Consider the following 23,152-nt stretch of genomic DNA (forward strand, 5'->3'; position numbering starts at 1 on the left):
GAAAATGCATACAAAAGGAAAACGGAGGAGCATAGGGTAGTAATCGTTGAGGGCTTTGGAAAAGCAGAGTATGACCAAGTTGCAGCAACCAGGCAGAAGCAGAATGACTGAATTCAACCATGTGGACACTTGGATCCATGACCTTCAACCCAAATTCAGGTAACCACCCTTCCTTCCATTCTCCTGAGTTCCATGCATCTAGAGAAAAACTTCCCCATCTCTGAAACCAGCCTGAGTTCCACAACCAGAGAGAGAAGTGAGGTGGGCGACATGGCTGGGTTCAAGTTAAATAAATGGATTTATTTTTGGCAGTCCTGGGGATCAAACCCAGGGCCTTATGGATGCTAGGCAAAGCGCTCCATCACGGAGCCACACCCCAGCCCTTGGTGTTCTGAGACGGGGCAGGGCGGGGGGGGGGGGTGTCTCACATTTCAGCCCAAGCTGTCCTTGAACTCAGGGTCCTCCTTTCCCCCTCGGCCCCCCTCCACTCCCCAGTGCGGGGAGTACGAAAATTTAACTCTCAACAATTCTTTCGAATTTACAGAAAATTAAAGCCTTCCCCTATGAGATTCTCTTCCACAAAGGGCTCAGAGTGATTTAAAACCGGTTTGATTCAAACCATTCCAAATTCCCTCCCGGAATGAAGTTTTTCAAGGCTCACCCCCATCCACGCCTGCGCACTAATCGCCCAAACGCGGCCCGCAGCTCGGCAGAAACGTCTGGACACGCCCCCGAAGCACCGCCTCTTTAAATTTTAAAAACGGACGCTCAGGCCAATGAATGCTAAGTTTGTCCCGGAACCCAGCGCCCCGCCCACAGTCACGCCCTCCACCAATCAGGCTGGAGCTTTTCCACCGCCCTTCCATTCGGCCACAAAAATGGAAGTGCTTACGTAACGTACGTAAGGCAAGCAGCCAATAAGAACTGACCTTGGAAACTAGCTCCGCCAATAGCAGCAGCTCTTGGGGAGCGCGGGAGCCTTTCGACCAGGGCTCCTAAGGGAAGCAGTGAATGGCGTTTGTTCCCTGAAGCAAGAGCCTAAGGAAAAGCGGCACCGGGCCGGGACCGGAGTCCCTGGGCTACTTGCACGGCCGATATGGCCTGCTGTCACAAAGTAATGCTGGTGCTGGACACCGCGGGCGGCGCTGCTCGTCACAGCCGGGTCCGGCGGGCAGCCCTGCGGCTCCTCACCTATCTGAGTTGCAGATTCGGCCTGGCCAGGGTCCACTGGGCCTTCAAGTTCTTTGACTCGCAGGGGGCGCGGAGCCGGCCATCCCGCGTGTCCGACTTCCGCGAGCTGGACACCCGCTCTTGGGAGGATTTTGAGGAGGAGCTGGACGCCAGGCTCGGGGATCGTGCCCACTTGCCGGGTCCCTTGCCCCGGTCCAGCCACACGCACAGCGCCCTGATGGAGACGCTGCTGGACTACCAGTGGGACCGGCCCGAGATCACGTCGCCCACGAAGCCGGTCCTGCGGAGCAGCGGGCGGCGGCGGCTGCTGGACGCGGGGAGCGGGGCGGAGGAGGCCGAGACGGCGCTCGGGGGCTTCGGGAACGCCGTGTTCCTCCTGGCCCCCTGCCCGCACTCGCAGAGGGAGCTGCTGCAGTTCATGGCGGGCAGCGAGGCCCAGGCCCAGCGCTCGCCGCCCACGCCCAAGCAGGTGATGGAGAAGCTGTTGCCCAGGAGAGTCCAGGAGGTCATGATCGCCCGAAGCATCACCCTGTACTGGGTGGACACCACCGAGCACTCCAAGGTAAGGAAGGAAGGAAGGAAGAATGGCGGTCGGAGGCTCCGGTCCAGTGCACCGGGCACCCCCTGCGACCTTGAGCCCGGCGACGTCTGGAGACTCCATTGAGCCGGCCGTGACCTTGATCTCTCCAAGAAGCAAGCTCCCATGGAGTCAAACTGCTTCTGGACTGGACTTTCCTACACCGCCCTGCATTCCGGCATCTGCCTCTCAGCTGGCCTTGACTGCTTACTTGCTTTGTCTTATCTCGACCCCAGGCCTCAACCTTCTCTGCCAGGCCAAACCCCTAAGACCCCGCCCCAACCCTTAAGTTCTTACCCGAGCGACAGCCAGGTCCTCGGCCTCTGAATTGCAACGCTTTCTCCTTCTGGCTCTTCCCCTTCATTGTGTCCCCCCTGTTGGCTCTTGTCACCTTCCTTCTTGTTTAACTGTGTGTCAAAGGCAGCCATCATTCTTAGATCTTTGTATCCTCGACAAGTGTGTTGGATGGACGTCCTGGGTGTTCAGTAAATATTCAGACACCGTGGATAAGTTTTTGCAAACTGAAAGTCTTACGTGGCTGGTTTGGATTTTTGCTAAGGCAGTGAAGCCTCTTGCTCTGAGTGCTCTGATAAATGTGTATTTTTGCCTTTTTCATCGTTTTCCTCCTGTTACATTAATGAGCCACTACGCTGAGTATGTGGGTATGACCCTGTTTTAGCAGTGGCTTTTACCTTCTGGTGGGGAAGATACAGTAAACAGATAAAGCTGTCATTTAAACACATGAGTGAATAAATGTTAGTTAGCAGATAAAGCTAACAGACTAAAGAAATGAGTAATAAGTGGTAGGATTTCAAATCATGCTCTGAAGAAAAGCTGGGTGAGGGAAGAGGGAATGGGAATCAGGCAGGAGAGGCAGGTTGTTGTTGTATATAGGTGGTAGTCAGGGAAGCAATTTTTAAGAAGAGAATTTAGCAATAAAAGTGGAGGAATGTTTGTTGATTGATTGACTTTTGCTGCACTGCAGCTTGAACTCAGGACATCAGGCTTACTAGGCAGGTGCTGTACCACTTGAGCTACTCCACCAGCCCAAGGAAGAAGAATGTGAAGGCTGGAAGGAACATTCCAGGCATACAGAAGACCAGGTGTAAGAATTTGAGCTAGAAATGAGCTAGGAGTGCTGAGCCCTAGGGAACAATGCAGAGCACAATAGAAGTCAGAAAGTACTAGAGGCTAATCCACAGAGCCAGAGTCATAGTGTAGACTGTTTTTTTGTTGTTTCTTTTTTTTGGCAGTGCTGGGGTTTGAACTCAGGGCCTCACACTGAGTTGGTTTTTTTTGGCAGTGCTGGGGTTTGAACTCAGGGCCTCACACTAGAGCTAGGCAGGGCTCTACCACTTGAGCCACTTTCAAAAGGCCCTAGATCATGTTCTAATCAAGGAGAAGACTTTGGAAGGTGGTTTAACCAGATCAAAGGTACGAGTCCTCTTACTGGAGATCCATGTCATTAAAACCCGAGTGGGTTAAGTTGCAAGATTACAGATGGGACATCAGCACCATATAATCGTATGGTTAAGATTTCCAGCATCAAGAGTCTTGACAAAGGCAAAATAAAGCAGCAGTGGTTTGTCAGAGAAGGAAAGGAAAGAGCAAAAGTGTTCAGGGGGTGGTAAACTCTTGATGGAGACCAAGGAATCCTAGAAATCCTTGCTAAGCAGCAAGTTAAGTATTACACATGGTACATGCCACAGCAGTGCTTGAGCTGGGGTGATTAGATCAAGTCGTGTCAGCCTTTATCCTGAAATTGTGTTATGCTAAGTACTGACTAAAGATGAGTCTGAGCAGATGGGACTCAGACTTTTTTCCTCTGGTTTTGGAGTAGGATTAAGATTAGTGGGCCAACTGAGTCTTTTTAAATATCCCCCCAGATCTGACATACCACTGTCTCGGGGATGGACCCTCCCTGTGGCTTTCCTTCTCACACTGGCCGTGTTTCCTCCTCTTAGAGGAAGTGTCCAGCAGAAAATCTGAACTCTTCTGGAATTTGTTTCTGCTGAAGGTGTATCTTTTCCGCTCAGAAGCCTCTGCCAGAGCATGCCATGGAGGCAAATGGCCGGCTCCAGCCATGGGGAGCTCACAGTCTGGTGAGAATGGGAGAAGCAGACCCTGGACTCAGCTCGGATAGAGAGATGGATCCAAGCACATGAAACATTGCCCAATATGGGATAGCGTGGAGGCTGGGGCCCTGCCACATTTTCCACTTACACCTCTGATTTACTCAACACGGTCATGGCACACCTGCTAGGTGTGCTGGGGACTAGGTCCCATGGGAAACCAAACAGACATCCTTGCTCCCTCTCTCTCTCTCTCTCTCTCTCTCTCTCTCTGTCTCTCTCTTTGTGGGACTGGGTTTAAACTCAGGGCTTCACACTTGCAGAGTAGGTGCTCTACCACTTGAGGCACACCTCCAGTCCATTTTGCTCTGTTATTTTGGAGGTGGAGTCTCATGTACTATTTCCCCTGGGCTGGCCTCCAACCATGATCCTCCCGATCTCAGCTTCCCAAGTAACTAGGATTATGGGATAAGCTACTGGCACACAGCTTCCTTGCTTTCTTGGATCTTAGGTTTCACTGGACATTTTCAAATCCCTGTACTTGAAACTACCCGCTAAGGACATGTCTGTCACTTACCCTATAATATGCATAAAAATGAGAAATGTACCTATTCTCTGTGTACTGTTTTTTTAAATCATGTGCATACATTACTTGTCTTTTTCAACTCTTACTTAAGTTTTACCTTCCGTTTGATAAACAAGCCCCCACCCCCACCCCCAGCTGCATCAATTTCTTTTTCCTTTTTGCAGCACAGAGGTTTGAACTCAGGGCATTAAGCTTGGTAGACAGGTGCTCTGGCTGAATCTATTTCAACAGATTTTTGTCTATCCCTTTGGTAGAAACAAATCAGGATCTATGGCCTCTGAACTAGCTTACTGTTCTCCCCCAAGAGTAGCAAACCACATAGATGTTAAAAAGAATGATTTTTCAGTACTTTGCAGTTTGCTATGCATAACTGAGACAGAAATTTCAGAATAGATTATCTTTCTCTACATGTGGTATTTTTCTATTTTTTCATTATTTAGAGAATACTTTTAATTTTTGTAATCAAACCCACATAGGTAAGAGCTTACATATTTCATACGGTGCATTACCCCTGTACAAATGGAAAAAAAATTAAGTTTAACATTTGTACATCAATATGGCTGTTAATTTCCATACAATGCCAACTCAGCACTCTAAGTCATGATACTTTTCCCTACAAAGTTGGCAGCACAATGTTTCCAAAAGTTTAATATATGTATTTATATTTATATAAAAAGACCAGTAATAGCATGTTATACATCAATAATATCAACAGCTTTTCCAGGTTACATGTGGAATTTTCAATTAAGCTTTATATTTTCTTTTTCTTTTAATGCTGGCATAAAGCATTCAACTGATCCATCAAAGGACCAACTGGGCTGGAGTCATGGCTTGCAAGTGCAAGGCCCTGAGTTCAAACCCCAATACCAAAATAAACAAAAAGGATTCAGCCAGGCACTGGCGGCTCACGCCTGTAATTCTAGCTACTCAGGAGGCAGAGATCGGGAGAATCGAAGTTCAAAGCCAACCTGAGCAAATAGTTTGCAAGACCCTATCTTGAAAAACTCTTTACAAAAATAGGGCTGGTGGAGTGGCTCAAGGTAAAGACCCTGAGTTCAAACCCCAGCACTGCAAAAAAAACGGATCCATCCAGGTCCATCAAAGCGCTATCAAGACAGTGTTGGATTCTTGGACTGGTCTATCATTGCCTTGGTACCCATATCCATGGGTAATTAATTCCCTTCCCCTCTTTGAACTTCAATACAATGGAAAGTCAGGAGATGACCCAGATAGCCTTGAAGAACCTTCTAGTTCTAATTTCTCCCCTTCATATAGCAGTTTATAGCCTATAGTTTATTCATCTTAGTCTGGTCTCACTCCTCTGTATTCCCACAGAGAGCATTGTGGTGTTGTATTGGGATGCTCTTGAATATTTCGTACCATTACCGTTTTATTCACCCCACCCCCAACTTGGAGATCCTAGAATACAGAAACTGATTTTTACTATTTCCTGTCACATAAAGCTTGTGAAAGAACAGTTTGTTGAAAGAATTTTAACTGAGGCTCAACATCCTATGTGTGAAGGAGTGAGATGGGTCTTTCACAAAGAAAGCAGAGTCTGAATGAGATACAGAAATAGAGTAAGCATTCAGTTAGTGAAGGAAGAAGGGGAAAGCACAGGAAGTAAAATCAGCATTTTAAAAAGTGGGATGTATGGGGAAATAGCAAAGAGTTGAGTGTGCCTTGAAAGGAGGGACCGGTGAAAGAAATGGATGACGATGTGCTTTGGAGAAGTTGCTTAGGGCTTGATTGTGAAGGCCCTCACAGTGAGGCTGAAGAGTTCTTTGTCCAAGAGGCAGGGGGGGAGCTTTAGTAGCAGGATGAGCTATGGAAGAACACTTAAGAGCAATGGAGGAAAGGAAAGAGTCAGGGCACAGGTTTCACAGGGCATGGTTCAGGAAGAGAGGATGAGGTTTCAATGAGAGCAGGAAGAACAGACTGGACAAGGCAGATGGTCCCCATCTAGGGGAGGTGGCCTCCTTCCCTGCCACCTGGTGACTGTTGTTTTGCGTAGGACAGAATTATTTTTCGTAATGTATAATGGTTTTGTCTTCCTTCTTACTCTTAATATTTGATAAATTTTATGATTTATACCCAGCGATTTGCATCACTTCTCCTTTGACATAAAATATAAATGAAGTCTGTTTTCACTGAGTGCTTTCTTGAAGACGCATTATATGGTACTTATGTTTTGGGGCTGTATGGTAATGAAAGCTGGCAACTATTTGTATTTGGTTTAGCAAATACGTTAATTATGCAGTTTGATCCTTTAATGCTGGTAGTAGCCTTGCTTTCTTCCAATTTCCTTTAGTCTTACAAGAGTCAACTTTACACTAACCCGAGCTTCTTGGTCGTTTTCATTTTAGCTGTGGGATTCCCCAGACCACATTGGGTACTGGGCGGTTTGTGAACTGCTCCACCATAGAGGAGGCACTGTCTTGCCATCTGAGACTTTCAGCCAGGGTTTTACGCAAGGTGTGGGAACGGTGCTGGGGGGTGAAGGAAAGCTGTCAAACAAACCTCAGCCGTCTCCGTGGCCTGCAGCCCTGCCAGCTGACGCCGCTTTAAATCGCTTGCTGTGTAATGCCCCTGAGTATGAAACCTCATTTCCTCGGATGGAAGGGGCACTATTTCTCCCTGTTCACGGTAAGCAAGTAATGTTTGTCTCACGTCTTCAATCTTCAAGGCAGGCCTGGGCTTTGGACTTCTCCAGCACGTCCCACTTAGAGCTTGTAATTGAAAGAATTTAAAAATGCAGAAGCAAATCAGAGGCACTGCAGGAAAGGATTGAGCTCTAGTGTAGTACAGCTGCTGGCTCATGTATAAACCATGTGAATTTCCCAGCTATTCCAAAAGAATAGTATTGTTCAGGTGCCCAAACACATGGGTGTTAAGGTTTCGTTGCCTCATAGAAAAGGTTGGTAAATAGAAGACCATAGAAAAACAATGACTGACTAAAAGAAGAAATAAATTAGTCTACAGAACTCCCAAATGATGCCTGTTACCAGGAAAAGCCTAAGGTCAGTCTCACTTCTGAATACATTATATTCACCCAAAAATAATACTGCATAGAGTTGTATATTAAACTGTCATAGGTTATATGCAGTTTAAGGAATTTTTTTTTGGTGGTACTGGAGTCTGAACTCCAGCCGTTGAACTTAAGCACTCTCCCACTTGAGCCATGCCCCCAGCTCAAGGAATTTTCTTTCTTTTTTTGGGGGGTGGGGGTGGTACTGGGGTTTGAACTCAGGTCATCACACTTGCTAGGCAGGTGCTCTAGCACTCCATCCACTCCACCAGCCCCACAGCCCAAGGAATTTTCAAGAGTTCTTTGGTCTAAGCAATTTTACAGTTCAGCCTTTAGAATTTAACTTTATTAGGTATTTTTTAGGCTTAAGGAGTGTAGGAGTCTTTTTTAGAGGGGAGTGGAGACTGGGGATCAAACCCAGGGCCTGGCACATCCAAGACAAGTGTTCTGTCACTGAGCCACATACCCACCTACCCAGGTAGAGGGTTTGTTTTTGTTTTTTGTTTTTTGTTTTTGAGACAGGGTCTCATTATGTAACCCAGGCAAGCCTGGAATTTGAGATCCTTCCACCTCAGCCTGCTGAATGCTGGGATTGCAGGGGTGTACCATAAGGCCCAGCTAGGAGCCTTCTTTCTTGTAAGTAGTAAGTATTGCTTGAATACACATTTCTAAATTATGATTACTGAGAAGTTCTGACATCACATCTTGCCTTTATAGTTCTGTTTGTATACAGCTTTTCCCACAGAGCTGAAGGAGCTTGCTGTGATAGCTTCTAATGGTAGAATAAGTGTTGAAATGTGACCTAAGTGACAATCTACTAATACCTCAACTGGAAAGATGATTTTTTTTCTTCTTACTGAGAAGTCTCTTCTTAGTAACTATTTTTGTTTTGTGTTGGGTTTTAGTTTTTGAGGCAGGGTCTCTCTCCATAACCCAGGCTGGCCTGGAACTTGTTATCCTCTGCCTCCTAAGTGTGTCACCCTTCCTGGCCTTGTGACTGTCGCTATGCAGTATTATTTCTTGTGAATATTATGTATTCAGAAATGTGATTCACCAAATAGCAAATCACACCAGGAAGCAAATTTACAGCCATGTGCTACCACACCTGGCCTAGTAACTGTTTCTTCAAATTTTAACATTCTTTATTCCTAACAGGCAAAGAGATTCAAGACACATGGACAGTCACCCTGGAGCCCTTGGCCATGCATCAGAGACATTTTCAGAAACCAGTCAGAATTTTTCTGAAAGGCTCGGTGGCCCAGTGGTCTCTCCCAATGAGTGGCACTTTGGGCACTGACAGCTGGATGCTACAAAGTCCAGAGGAGGACACATCAACTCAAAAGCTGTTATTTCAGCAGCTAGTAAGCAGGCTGGCTGCTGCAGAGTTACAGCTGGTAGGTGTCCTTCCCACGCTAAGCAATTCTTATCTGATAGCACAGGGATCTCCCCACATATCGTAGTGTCTATAAAACTGAGGGTGTCTTTGCAGATAGCACTGTCTGCACTGTAGAATCATCAGACCAGTGCCATTAGTGAAGAAACCATTTGAAAAACTGCATGTACTTTGAATCCAGTTGAATTCAATACCTTTGATTCACAGAGAAAGAAAGTGGCTGGCCAAATAGAATGGTCATGCTAGACTATGAAGTGGTGGTTTCTCATTATTTGTTAAATGTTCTGTTATGTACTTAATACTTTAACATGAGTATTTAAGAAAAAACTGATATACTGTAAAAGTAGACATGGTAGTATCCACAAAAGTTACTCAAACTTAGAAATGTCTTCTGAAAAGGAACATAAATACACTCAGATTTGACTTAAAGGTGGTGGCTATTTTTCAATTCCCAGCAAATTCCTTACTTTACTTTATCTTTGCGTTTATACTCTCAGGAGGCATCTATAATGTGGATCCTAGAAAGCTGGGTGTGGTGGTACATGCCTGTAATCCTAGCTACTTGGGAGGAAGAGGCTGGAGAATCAAGAGTTCAAGGCTGGGCATAATTAGCAAGACCTTATCTTAAAAATAAAATAAAGGGCTGGAGGCATAGCACAAGTGATAGAGTGCTTGTCTAGCAAATTTGAGTAGGCAGCGGGGTGGAGGTGGGGACTAAAGAAAAAGAAAAATTCTAGAGAAAACTGGCATCATCACTGAACAGATGCTGTTGTGAGTTGTGTGCTCTGGAAAGAGCACTGGCTTGAGGAGTGAGGCTATCTGGATTAGAACTCAGCTTTGCTGCCCACGCTATGTTCTGGATAAATCCTTCAGTGGTGATACTGCCTCATGGTCCAGTGTGCAGATTTTGAAGTCAGATACGCCTAGCATCTCCCCATATTAACAGGGTGACCTTTAACAGGTTACTTCTTCCTCAGCCTCAATCCCTCCTCTACAAAATGGGAACGATAATCAACTTGAACTCAGAGTGGTTTTGAGGATACAGTGAGTACATGAGGGGAGCTTAGTAGATATTCCTGGCAATGTAAGATTTTCATGTGTGAATTATAATTTAGGGACCACATGACTGATAAACTCTCTTCCCCTCTAATAGCCAACCATTATTCAATGTTTTCCTAGGCTCTACTCATCAAGCGTATTGTCAACAATATTCTCAACTAATTAGAATTTTTTTGTAGGTTGCCAGTGTGGACCCTGGTGAAGGCTGGCCCCCCATCACTGGAGTTATTTCCCCACTCTCTGCCTGTGCTATGGTTCTCACTGTGTTCCGTACCCAGGAAGCTGAGTTTCAGAGACATTTTCTCCACACAGCTATGGCTGGAGACCCCCAGGATACAGCTTCTCTCTTCTCAGATGTTGTGGATGGCGTATTGCGTCAGATTCCTAGTTCATATGAAGATCCTGAGTCTGGTAAGCGTCCAAGCCTGGGACTAACTGTCTGGTTGTTTTGCACTGTTGTTTTCCAGTGTCAGAGTTTTCAGCATGCGCTTAGTAGAACCCCAGTACATTAGAAGGCAGATACAAACAAGCTACAGTATTTCAGGCAGTTTAAATATGATTTATAGAAATCCTGAAACATTTCTAAGGAAGCCGAGGGCTCTACGAAACCAGTTTGAAATCAATGTCATGAAGTGAAAGCCTGGCTTTTAATATATTTAATAAAGACTGCATGTAAAACTATAGTGATTCTGTCTACCTTGTATTTCATTCTGTTATTACTAATATGATATAAGCCTTAAACTAGGTAGATTTAACTATAATCAGCTTGATCATTCTTCAGTTGACTTGTTTTTTCAACAGATTTTGCTGAGTGCCTACTGTATGCCTGGCACTGTTCTAGGTCCTGGAAATGCACAAAGGTCTCTGTTCTCATGGAGTTTACCATTTAGTTGGGGGAAAAAAGACAAAGAGAAAAATCAGTCTATTTGAAAGACAAGTGCTATAGGAATAAAGCAGGAAGTAAGGAAAGATGAATGTTGGGTAGGAAGGTTACAATTTTAAACAGGGTGACCTGCTACAGTGGCTTGAAGGAGGTGATGGAAGTTGCTGGTAGAGGCACCAGCAAGTGCCAAGGCTCCAAAGAAAGGTGTGTGCTGTGTCTGGTGTGTTAGAGAGATAGAGGTGAAAGGGTCCAAGGGGAAGAGGAGTAGGAGGTGAGGGCAGAGAGCCAGCAGAAGACCACATTGCATAGATAGGGCATTACAGAACACTGAAAAGACTCTGGCTTTTACTGGAAGTAAGAGAGGAAGCCTTTGAGGGCTTTCCCACAGTGACCACAATCTGCCTTACGTCTTCCAGCACAACTCTGGCTGCTGTATTGAGAGCCAACCAAAGAGAGGTAAGGATAGAAAAGAAATATGCAATTATCCAGGCAAGAGATGGAAGTAACAATACATTAGAAGTGGCTCTATTTTGAAGGGAAAGCCCACAGGATTTGCTCTTGGATCAAGTTGTGGTGTGACATTCATGGCTCTACAGATTCTGTGTGTATGAAACTAGTAGAAAGCAGTTGCCTTTCAAGATAGGGAAGGCTGTGGGAGAACCAGGGGACCAGGATGGTGGGGTTTGTTTTAGTCTGAATTGTCGATTGGGCATCCAAATACAGAACCGAGTAGGCAGCAGATACGCCTGTGTGAAGTCTGTGCTAGAGACCATAGGAGTCATTGATGGTGTTCAGTCATGAGATGAGCAGGTGTGGTGTCTGCAGATCTGTAATCCAGTACTAAGGAGGCTGAGGCGGGAGGATTATGAGTTTAAGGCCAGCCTTGGCTACATAGCGACATTCTTTCTCAAAAACAAAACACAAATCCATGGGTGACAGCTGTGGGCCTTCTACACTTTATTCCTGGGCTGAGGGATCTAAGTAAAGCCATGTGATGCATTAAGATAACTGAAGTGGTGAGTGTAGATGGAGAGGAAAAGGTAACCAAGGTGGAAACTCTAGCGTTTCAAAGTTAAGCGGCCTGGGAAATGAAACCAGCAAAGGAGACAGACCAACAGGGGTAGTCAGTGAGTAAAAGAAAAACCCAGAGTGCAATGCTCTGGAAGCCCTGTGAAGAGAGAGGATGTGCTCAGGTAGGTCGGGGAGGATAGAGGCTGGGAGCAGACATTTGACTGAGCAACGTGGAGGTTATTGATGGTCTTGATACCAGTTTGGTAAAATTGTGAGGGTGGAAATGGCGGAGAGTAGGTGCAGGAGAGAGTGTGGGAGAAGGGAATGAAACAGCAAAGGTGAGCAGTTCTTTGGAATTGCTTTGCTATAAGAGTAGAGCAGTGGAGACAAGGTTCAGGAGAAGGGGAGGATTGTAGTAAGACATGTTTAGGAAGGTCCGATCAGAGGGTTGATCTTAGGTACATACAGAGCCTCTTTGGTAACGGGGGAAGGCCAGGATGCTGGGGCATGAGTGGATATGATGAGTTTATGGGGTTTTCTTTAGAAAGCAAAGTCATGAGCTTGCTGAAGGTTTATGGGTGTGTCAGTTGAGCAGAGGGGAGGAGCAGGAAGTGGTGAGTGGAAGGGTGAAGGTGGTGAGAAATGCAGAAGTTTGCTAGGTAGTCATGAATGGAAATGAAATCCCTCAGCAAGCTTGTTCACCTTCCGTCACAGTCACCTGCTGGGGACAGCTACAGAGCAGGCAGAGATCTTCATTAACCAGGGTTGGGATTTTGCCAGGTGAGGGCAGTGGAGCTAGAAGGATCTGAGGAATTCTGGAGTGAGCAGAAAGGGAATGTAGTGACTTTCCATTCAGGACCTGGAGGGGAGCAGGGACAACAGAGGGCAGAGGAAAGGTGGCAGGTCCGTGGATGGTAGGGAACCATGGGTGTTGGAACAAATGCACTGAAGAAATATGTACATTTCTTCCCGTATTTATTCTCAGAGACCTTTACTCCCTTGTTTGGATTTTCGGAAGTGACAACAAATGCAGTTAGAGGACTTATGCAGGGATGTGATATGCTATCATGTAATGTGATGGAAAGTTTCTTTTGTTTATTTTTTTTTAATTTAAAAAGTCTTATTCTAAAAATAATAGCTTTGAGAAAACTAGGGTTGGAAGAGACTTCTCAAAACCTTTGGTAGTTGGCTGGAGACGCAACTCAGTGGCACAGTGCTTGCCTAGTATGTGTAAGGCCCTGGGTTTACTAAAACCCCAGCACCACAAAAAATAAACAAACCCAGTTAAGCAAAGAAACAAAAAAAACTTTGGTAGTAGCAAAAAGTAATTTAGCAATCTAGTTTAATTATTGGGACAATAAAGTCACAAGTAAACACTGTAATACATACATTTTATTCTTTAAAAAGAAAGGTGAAGAGGTGTGGCAAAAGGGACTGAAAGGAGGGTTGAGCCTGGGTGAATGGCAAAGATAGAGAACTGTACAGTAAGCACGTTCAAGAATGAGCGTGCAGCCAGATAGGCAAGAAGAGCAGGGCTTGAAAGGGTGCTTTGTACAGTGCTGTGTTCTTCTGGCTTGTGTTCTGTTACGTTTGTCCTTTTCAAAATCACTTGGTGCTACTTGATGGCGTGTTATGAATAACACATATTAACTAAAACAACACAGAGTCTTTGCATTATATCGTTATCTTATTTGCCAGTCATGTGCAGGCTATTTGTATTATAGACAGTTTCTGCTGTGGTAGGACAGACATATCTTAATTATTTATAAAGTCATAGAAGCAGGTCAGAAACTGTATTTTGGGATGAAGTAGAAGAAGAATCAGTATTTTGCCAGTGCCCCATGCTCTGGCCTGGTTTACAGTTCTCTGAGGGTATAAGTCAGTGTGCTGACTTATTGTCCAGTCTTCCCATCACACCGTGTCCAAGTTAAGGTCCTACTCATGTGTTAGTACCTAGCCGAGATATCATGTTCTCTGTGAAATCTTCCTTGTCCACCTAGACAGCTAGTGTGTGCTAACATTTGTATCTTTACGACAAGATTCTAGAGTAGGTCTACTCTTCCCACACTGCAAACGCCTTTCAGAATTGGCACTGCGTTTTATTTATCTCTGTGTTCTCTCACTGAAACAGGACCTAAAACTTGACAGTCTCAGTATGAGTTTGAATACAGTTTAAGAACTTGAAGGTTGTGTTTTTCTTTTTTTCCTTAGACTTCCTGAATATATAGCATTTCATTTGTCCAGGTCTTAGAACGGCCTCTCAGAATTCTGGGTTTACTGAAGTTTATGTTAGCATTCTAACCACAACCTCCATAAGGCTGGTTCTAAGAGAACATACTTGTGTGTTGCATAACACAGTGCCACATCTTACTATTTCAAATTCACCTACGTGATGCAGCAGAGTTGTTAATAGTCTGCAGTGTTACGCTGCTCTTATATTACTGTATTATCTGTTCTTGTATCAAAGTCACTTTTAAGAAGGGGTTGTATCCCTTTTAAAGAATCAAAAAATAGCATATTTTTAAACTTATTTAGAGGAACATTTCAGAAATAAGAATTGTTGCCAATAGAAGGAAAAAAGCCTTCAAATTGTGTTTGCCTTTTCCCAGACAACACAGGCCTGTAGGAGTTGTGGTTCTGACAAAGGCATGCTCTTATGCTGTTTTGGATGTCCTTGGGAGGGAGGTCATCAGTACAAGGGAGGTGCAAGTGCTGGGAGTCTCTGCTGTGGTTCTGACACCTTCTCTCCTCTTCTTCTTCTGTCCCTGGGTTCCTGTAGTTCCTCCTGTTCCAGAGTGGGCCCAGCAGGAGCTTGGCCACACCATCCCCTGGAATTCAGCTATTGTGGAAAAGTGGTTCCCTTTCTCTAACATCAGCGGTGCCAGTTCAAACTTGATGGAGTCATTTTGGTAACACTTTTATTTCTCTGGTATTGATTATTAAAATCAAGTCTCAGTTACCTGCTAATTTTTTGTGTGTGTGTGTGTGTGTTACTAGTATTTGAACTCAGGGCCTACAACTTGAGCCACCCCACTCTTTTTTGTGATGGGTTTTTCAAGATAGGGTCTCAAATACTATTTGCCTGGGCTGGCTTTGAGCCATAATTCTCCTAATCTCTGCCTCCTGAGTCACTAGGATTATAGGTAGCAAGCCACTGGCACCCGGCACTAAAAATTTTTAGTTAAAAGGAAATTGTCAAGTTAAATATAAGTAAAACACTCCCATGTTTATTGATGTTAGAAAACATTTACAATTAAGTATCAGTAAAATAGCAGCTGAAATAACTAAAAGGATTATTCATAGACTTAGATGATTATTCCTTTAAAGAAGAAAAGTTCAGAGCCAGTTTTTAAGAATCTCGTACAAGAAGACAAGAGCTGGGCATGGTGGTACTAACCTATAATCTCAGTACACAGGAAGCAGAGAGGAGGGTCCCGAGTTCAAGGTTAGCCTGGGCTGCATAGCAAGACTCTATCTAAGAAAAAACCCAAAAAAGTAAACTAAAGATGTCTCTTTGAAAAGTCAAATACAATAAACCATAATAAGATTGAGCAATTGAAAAAGAAACAATATAAACTGTATTAAAAATGTACAAGATAGAGCAGAAATGCAAACTATTATCCAGGTAAAAGTTGAGGTGGTTTTTCTCCATATAGTTACCCAGTTAGTCCAGCAGCACTTGCTAAAAACAATCTTTTTTCCCATTGCATTACTTTTTTTCAATACCAGGGCTTGAACTCAGGGCCTTCACCTTGAGCCACTCTACCAGCCCAATTTTTTGTGATGTTTTTTTTCGAGATAGGGTCTCACAAACTATTTGCCCAGGGTAGTTTCGAACTGTAATCCTCCTGATTTCTGCCTCCAGAGTAGCTAGGATTACAGGCATAAACTACTAGCACCTGGCCTATTGTTGTTATTATTATTATTATTTGGTAGGCCTAGGGTTTGAATTTTTATAAGTGTGAATGGTAACATGTTTGAACATAATGTGATTATCTTCATAGAAAGTCCAAAAGATTCTATGGGCAAATGATTAAAGTGATAAGCAAAAATAAGCAGTGTTGCTGCATACAAATATCAATATCTAATTTAATAATATACCAACAAACAATTAGGAACTGTAATTTACAAAGGTCTGTGATGGAGCCCAGTGGTATGGGTAAGATCCTAGGCTTGGACCCCAGCACTGCAAAAAACAAAAGCAAAAAAATCCAACCTTTAAGGAACATAGGAATAAATGTAACAGGAAATGGATAAGGATAAAGGTACAAGGGTATTCCCTGTGAGATACGGAGATTTGCCATCAAAGTACAGCACGTAGGTGGTATGGTGTCGATGCATCAACAGACCGGTGGAAGAGAGTCCAGAAAGTGACCCTTGTGTGTCTGGGAACTTGGTGTACAACAAAGGTGGCATTATAAGCCAGCAGGGGAAGAATGGATGCAGTTTAGTAAGTGACAGTTGAATCTATAAGAACAAAGATAAAAAGTAGATTTCTATAGCAGAGCATGCATAGTAACACGTTTCTAGGAGACTAAAAAGCCAAATGTGAAAAGTGAGACATTAGAGTTGTTAGAAGAAGGGGGTAAAAATTAGGGGAATAATAGGGTAAGGATGGATTTTTCTTTTTCTTTTTTTCCTGAAACAGGGTCTTAATAGGTAGTCCAAGGTGGCCTGGAATTCTTACTCCTCCTGCCTCAGCCTCCCAAGTGCTGGGATTACAGATGCACACTGCCACAGCCAGCTCACATATTCTTATACTCAGAAATTCCATTTCTGGGCATCTACGCTAAAGAAACTCTTGCTCAGATACAATGAGGAATATGCTTTAATGTTCATTGCTAGTCATTAATAGTGAAAAAGTGAAAAGAACCAACTACCTTCAAGGAAAGAGATGTTAGATGCAGTAAAGTCCTATAGAGGACTATTGTTATGGATTAGTAAAGATGAATAAACTAGAGCCATTTATAGCACATGCAAAAGTGAAAAATATATTGAGTACAAACTATTGCAAAAGGGTGGTATTGTGTGACATCATTTATGTAAAACTTACAAGGTAAAATAGCAGTTTCTGTTTTATTGTGTATGTCTCTATGTAAGCTTGAAACAAATACAGGAATATCTCTGGAGGGAAGGAGTGGGAAAAGATGGAGTGGGGCTTTATCTGTGTTTATAATGCTTAATTTCTTTCAACAATCTGGAGCAGCTATGAGAAACTATTAATAAGTAAATTAATAGCAAAAAAAAGAGAAAAAGGTAAACCCTCCCCACTGTCAAAGGTATCACCAGCACATTAGAGAGAATTAATCTTCTGTAGATTGTCTGAATACAAAAAGGTGATAGCTTTGCACACTGCTGACCTATGACATATGTGCAACAATGTCACTGTAACTTTCTCCAGTTTTTAATCAGATGATACCTAATTATGGAAGATACTGAAATGCAAACAACACATTTTTGAATGCTGTGCTACTTTCATAATTTAACTAGTGATGTTTAGGTGGAGCAGCAATTAATAATTAACCATCCCAGGTGCCCACTTCTCATCAATCACACATTAGTTTTTTTAGAACGTGGAAGAGTTATTCAGAAGTCACTGCAATTCTTACTACACTGTGTTATATCATGTGGTACTGTAGTGGATGGAAACTGAGCACACAATAGCCATGGAAGCCCAGAGTGAAGTAGTTGCCATAATTAGGTATGTAGCCTAATTCATGAAGAATCCTATTAATAAAAGTCACTCCTACACACGGAGATTAATGGTTTCATAACAAGGCAGTTTTGGTCCTTGAGATTGTTGAAGTCAAAAATGAGAGGAGGAAAAATGATAAAATAAAAGAAAGAAAGAAAAAAAATGAGAGGAGGGATGTGTTCCCTACTCAGAAAAAAAATATTTTTAGGCATCTTGTGGGGGTATCTTTTGGTAAGCTTTTAAGAGGACAATGGATTTTTTTTTTTAATTTTAAAAGCATTTTGGAATATTAGAATTTTGCCTTTATACTAGACATCTTGACTTTGCAGGTTACTACAGGCTGCCTCAGCTAATAAGGAAGAATCTTCCAAAACTGAAAGTGAATTAACACGTTGCCTCTCGGAGCTGTACCAGAGAAAAGCTCATGAAGACTCTACTCTTTCTAATCAAGAACACAGAAAAAAGAAACGTATGCACATGAAAGGCAGTTTTTTTTTTTTTTTAAGACTGTACATCTTAAAAGATTGACATTCCCTGAAGTGAGACTGAAATGAAAACTAAGTAAACTAAGTGAAGATAAAAGGAGAACTGAGTAAAAAGGGTGACAGCATCCGGCAGTGTAGCCCAGGCTGGCCTCCAGCTCGAGATCCTCCTACCTCAGCCTCCCGATGCTGGGATTGTAGACATGTGCCACCACATTCAGCACAAGGGCAAATTTGAAAACAACTGACTAGTCCAATAGGATAAAAACAACCATTCCCAATCTACCTTTCTAATGAATGACCCATCTTCATTTTTAGTTATAACAGAAATTCAAATGCAACTTTGTATTCTGTTTGTAAATATTCTTTCATCTGCTACTTTGCCTTTTTTAAATTTTTTCCCCAGTACTGGTGATTGAACCCAGAGCTTCATACATGCTAGGCAAATTTTGTGCTGCTGAGCTATGTCCCCAGCCCCTACACTGCCTTTTTAATTATCTATCTCACTCTAACAACACTTCAGAAATTTTCATGTTGACCATTTAGATTGTCTTCAATCAATACTTTAGTATATAGCCATACTTAAAATTCATTCATTGAGTGATTCATTAGTGATTTCATTTAGTGATTTCGTGGGAATAAGTTTTTATGTTAAAGGATATGAAAATTGTCTCGCAGAAAAGCTTTGTTGCAGTGTAGGGCTCTTGCCAGCATGCACAAGGCCCTTGGCTCTATCCTCAGGACTGCAAAAAAAGAAAAGTTTCATCACCATCCTATGGCCATTGGTTAATGCCAAAATGCGTGGGTTTGGCATTTGTAAAAATCACTGAACTGATTAGTTCCTGAACATCAGGGAAGAGAAAGGCTCTCTTTCAACCCTGAATTGTGGGTAGAAAGAGATGCAGTGACCGCCTAATTCAGATCATTCTGAAGGGATGTCCTTCATTTCAGTATCCCTTCATAGTGTCTGAGTAAAGTAGTTCCTGACTCCACAGAAGTGAAGGCTCATCTCCTCCTCTGCTGCTTTGGTAGGTGGAATCCCCCGCACCCCAGTGAGACAAAAGATGAATGCCATGTGCCGTTCCTTGAAGATGTTGAACGTGGCGAGGCTCAATGTAAAGGCCCAGAAGTTGCATCCAGATGGCAGTCCAGATGTGGCTGCAGAGAAAGGGACTCAGAGGACAACTGGTGGAAGAACAGCAGATAAACTAGAAGACAGAGGAAGAACATTAAGAAGTTCTAAACTGAAAGGTATTCCCCCACTCTAGCATTTTGTTCAACCATAAAGAAAAAATTATGTCATTTGTGGAAAAATGGCTGGAACTGGAGATCATCATGTTAAGTGAAATAAGCTAGACTCAGACAAATATCTAATGTTTTCTCTCAAATGTGGAATGTGTTCAGAGGTGTCAGTCCATCATGGCGTGCAGGCAGTTCACATCATGGCAGCAGGATGCAGAGAAAGGGCCTTCTGCCAATTTTTAAACCAGGTCTTCTTACTAAGTTTTAGGAGTCTTTTTTTTTTTTTTTTTTTTGAGGTACTGGGGTTTGAATTCCGGCCCCTGCACTTTCAAGGCAGACATTCTACCACTTGAACTTGAGCCATACCATCAGCCCTGGATAATGGGCCTTTATCAGATGTCTTTTGCAAATATTTTTTCCCAGTCTGAAGCTTGTCTTCTCAGTCTCTTGATAATGTGTTGACAGAGCAGAAATATATATGTATGTGTATGTGTATATTTTTTGTTCTTGCTTTTGAGGGTACTGGGGTTTGAACTCAGCCTCATACTTGCTAGGCAGGTGCTCTACCACTTGGGCCACTCTGCCTGGTGAAGAGTTTTTAAATATACTATAGCTAAGGTCAAGGTCATCTTGATTCTCTCCTTTGTTACTAGTTTCTTGTAGTTTTATAATTTTACTTTTACATTTATGACTGTGACCCATTTTTGTGGAGAAAAGGTCCATGTCTAGCTTCATTTTTTGGGTGTCCAGCTGTTCTCACACCACTTGTTGAAAGACTAATTTTGACCCATTGTGTTACCTTTAATTTGTCAAAGAGGGTTGCCTGTGTTTATGTGGATCTTTTTCTGGACTTTTCTTCTGTTCCATTGATCTATTTGTCTTACTGTATCAATTTTGTAAGTCTTGAAGTTGGATAGTTTAAGTCTTCTTGATTTTGTTCATCTCCCACAATATTGAGTTAACTATATATTTCTGGATCTTTTGCCTCTCCTTATACCCTTTAAAATCATTTGGTCAGGGCTGGAGGCGTGGCTCAAGTGATAGCGTGCTTCCCTAGCAACACAAGGCCCTGAGTTCAAAACCCAGTACCACCAAAAAATAAATAAATAAAATACAATAAAATAGCCAAGCCACATACAAGTAACAATTTGATCACTTCTGCTTGAGCACTTAAAATTTAAGAAAGGTTTTCAAACTGGATGTGGTGGCTTTCACCTGTAATCCCAGCAACTCAGGAGATAGAATTAGAAGGATAAGAAGACTGCCAGGGGAAAAAAAAAGAGGTGACCCTACCTGAAAAACAAACTAAAAGTGCAAGGACTGGTGTGGCTCAAGTGGCAGAGCCCTTGCGTGAGTGAGAGAAGAGGCTTGAGTTGGACCCCTGTGGAGTGGAGAATCAGTTTCTCAGTATCTATAGGATAACTGCTGGGATCTAGTGTCACTCTGTAGATCAGGTGGGAAGAGCTGAGTCTTGACAATGTTGTTGCCTCTTCATGAACAGGGAATGCCTCCTTTTATGATTCCTTCCTCAGAGTTTTGTAGTTTGCCTCATACACGTCTTCTACATATTTCCTTAGGTTTAATTCCTGAGTACTTCATTTTTTGTAGATGATACTTTAATGTCAAGGTGTTTTTAACTTTAAATTCCATTTGTACATTACTTATATATAGGAAAGTGGTGGGTGCAACTTCTTGGTACTGGGTTTGAACTTAGGGCCTTGCATGTGCTCTACCACTTGAGCCACACCCCCAACCCTTTTTGCTTTAGTTTTTCAAAGAGGGTTTCACATTTATGCCAGGCTAGCCTGGATACCAGTCCTCCTCCTTATGCTTCCTGCCTAGCCGGGATGACAGGCATACCCCACCATGCCAAGATTTTTATTGATTAAGGTGGGGTCTTGTAAATGTTATGCCCAGGCTAGCTCCAAACTGAGATCCTCCTGATTTTGCCTCCCACCCAGCTATATCGTGCAACTTTTTTATAATCTTTTGTTGACTTCAGGAGTTTTCTTTTTTCTTCTTTGTGGTCATGGGGTTTGAATTCAGGACCTCATACTTCCTAGGCAGGCACTTCACCACTTGAGATATGACTCCAGCCATTTTTGTTTTGATAATTTTTTGCATAGGGTCTTGTGTTTTTGTAGGAGTCGGCTTCAGATCATGATCCTCCTAACTATGGTCTTCATAGCTGGAATCACAGTTGTGTACCACTATGCCTGGCTTATTGATTGAGATGGGGTCTGACTAATTTTGCCTGGCTGGCCTTGAACTGTGATCCTCTCAATCTGTTCCCCAAGTAGCTGGAACTTTGGGCATGAGTCACCATGTCCAGTCTAGGAGTTTTCTGGTTTATTCTTTTATATTTCCTACATAGGTAATCCTCTATGAACAAAGACAGTTTTTTTTTTTTTCCTATCGTTAAATTTTTCATACCTAGCATTTTGTTTGCAAAGTCTTAAAACTAACCACTTTTCTCAGTCTTGGCATTATTGACATTTGGACAGAATAGTCCTTTGTTGTGTGGCATGTCCTATGCACTGTAGGATGTCTAACAGCATCACAGCATCCCTCCCTCTGCACACTAGATGTTAGTAACTTATCACCTCCAGTTCTGACCATCCAGACACAGTCAGCTGTCCCCTGGGAGGCAGAAGTCTCCCCAAGTTGACAACCAGTTACATGATACAAGGAGTTACCCTGAATGTGATAATCGGTTTTATTTTTTCCCCCACAGATTTTAAAACTGAGGAGGAGCTACTATCTTACATACATGACAATTACCAAAAGACCGTGGCCATGAGAGGAATTGTGCTGCATTCATGTGCTCAGAACATGATCTCAACCATTAAAGTGTTCCTAAAATCGAAAGGCGCCAAGGAATTAGAAGTAAGGAAGTCACTGTTGTCATAGACACAGTGACTGGCTGGTTTTTGATGGGTTTGGTTCATGTAGCTTGGGAAATTTCCATTATGCTGTAAATGATTAAAAAATGATAAGACGAGCAAGGGAGTGAGTATAGTTCCAGGTTTTGGAAGGTGGGTATGGGGAGCCAGTAGGCAGAGATCAAAGGAGTGGGGTGAGTGGAGTAATTACCTGTGCTTCTCTCCTGATGAAAGCTCTGTCCTCATCTGTGCTACATGTTAGCTGCGTGAATTAAGTCAGTGATTTTAACCCTAGCTGCACTTCAGTCACCTTGGGAAAATAATTGATTAATTAACTAAATGAGGATGCCTGGCGCCTTCCAGACTGATAGACTAACTCCAGATCTCTGGAGCTGAGACCTGCACATCTGTTTTAAAACCTCCCCAGGTGACTCTTATGCACTAGGACTGTTGCAGACCATGCTGTCATTGTTTTTATTCGTACTTAGTGGCCAATGCGGGGTTTCTTCTCTAAAGCTTGTAATACTTAAGCTTCTCCATCATACTGTGTGGAACTTTCCTCTTAAGACAGTTCACATCTGCAGGCCTGCTGGGTCCATACCCTCTTACTTACAAATACTTTTTTACCATGTCTCTTTAAAGATCTAAAAGAAGTACAGTCATTTCACTGCTTTTCATTCAAATGATAAAAGAAATTTATTTGTAAGGCAGTATACTTCCCTTTCTTAGGACATTAATTGACTGTGAAAGAAATTTGAAATAGTGATAATTAACTTAGTATTCTCCTGTGTAATAATTTTGTGTTTTCAGATGAACTGCCTGAATCATGTAAAAAGTAACCTCTTAAAAACTAGCAAAAGTCTTCGACAGAATCTAGGGAAAAAACTGAGTAAGGAAGACAAAGTCAGGGAGTAAGTAGCTACCTTGTTTATTTATTTATATCTTTACTCCAAAACAAAACTCTGAGACTTGCTTACCTCCATTTAAAACTGCCAGTTGCTTGAACATGCTTTTGGATTTTTTTTTTTTTTTTGGTTGTTCTGGGGTTTGA

At 42.8% G+C, this 23,152-nt stretch overlaps 1 protein-coding gene across 1 annotated transcript in view; it reads left to right on the plus strand.

Annotated features, from left to right (window-relative positions):
- Positions 1-993: 993 nt before the first annotated feature.
- Positions 994-23,152, plus strand: part of Ticrr (TOPBP1 interacting checkpoint and replication regulator) — a 42,503-nt gene continuing 20,344 nt past the window's right edge. Inside the window, exons 1-9 of the mRNA XM_074061619.1 lie at positions 994-1,753; positions 6,793-7,072; positions 8,610-8,848; positions 10,086-10,317; positions 14,580-14,709; positions 17,825-17,964; positions 19,010-19,228; positions 21,954-22,105; positions 22,912-23,012. Of these exons, the coding sequence (XP_073917720.1) occupies positions 1,097-1,753; positions 6,793-7,072; positions 8,610-8,848; positions 10,086-10,317; positions 14,580-14,709; positions 17,825-17,964; positions 19,010-19,228; positions 21,954-22,105; positions 22,912-23,012 (2,150 nt within the window). The 5' untranslated portion in view covers positions 994-1,096. The remainder of the gene's footprint in view (positions 1,754-6,792; positions 7,073-8,609; positions 8,849-10,085; positions 10,318-14,579; positions 14,710-17,824; positions 17,965-19,009; positions 19,229-21,953; positions 22,106-22,911; positions 23,013-23,152) is intronic.

The sequence above is a fragment of the Castor canadensis genome, chromosome 19 (assembly GCF_047511655.1).
Source record: "Castor canadensis chromosome 19, mCasCan1.hap1v2, whole genome shotgun sequence".
NCBI lineage: Eukaryota > Metazoa > Chordata > Mammalia > Rodentia > Castoridae > Castor > Castor canadensis.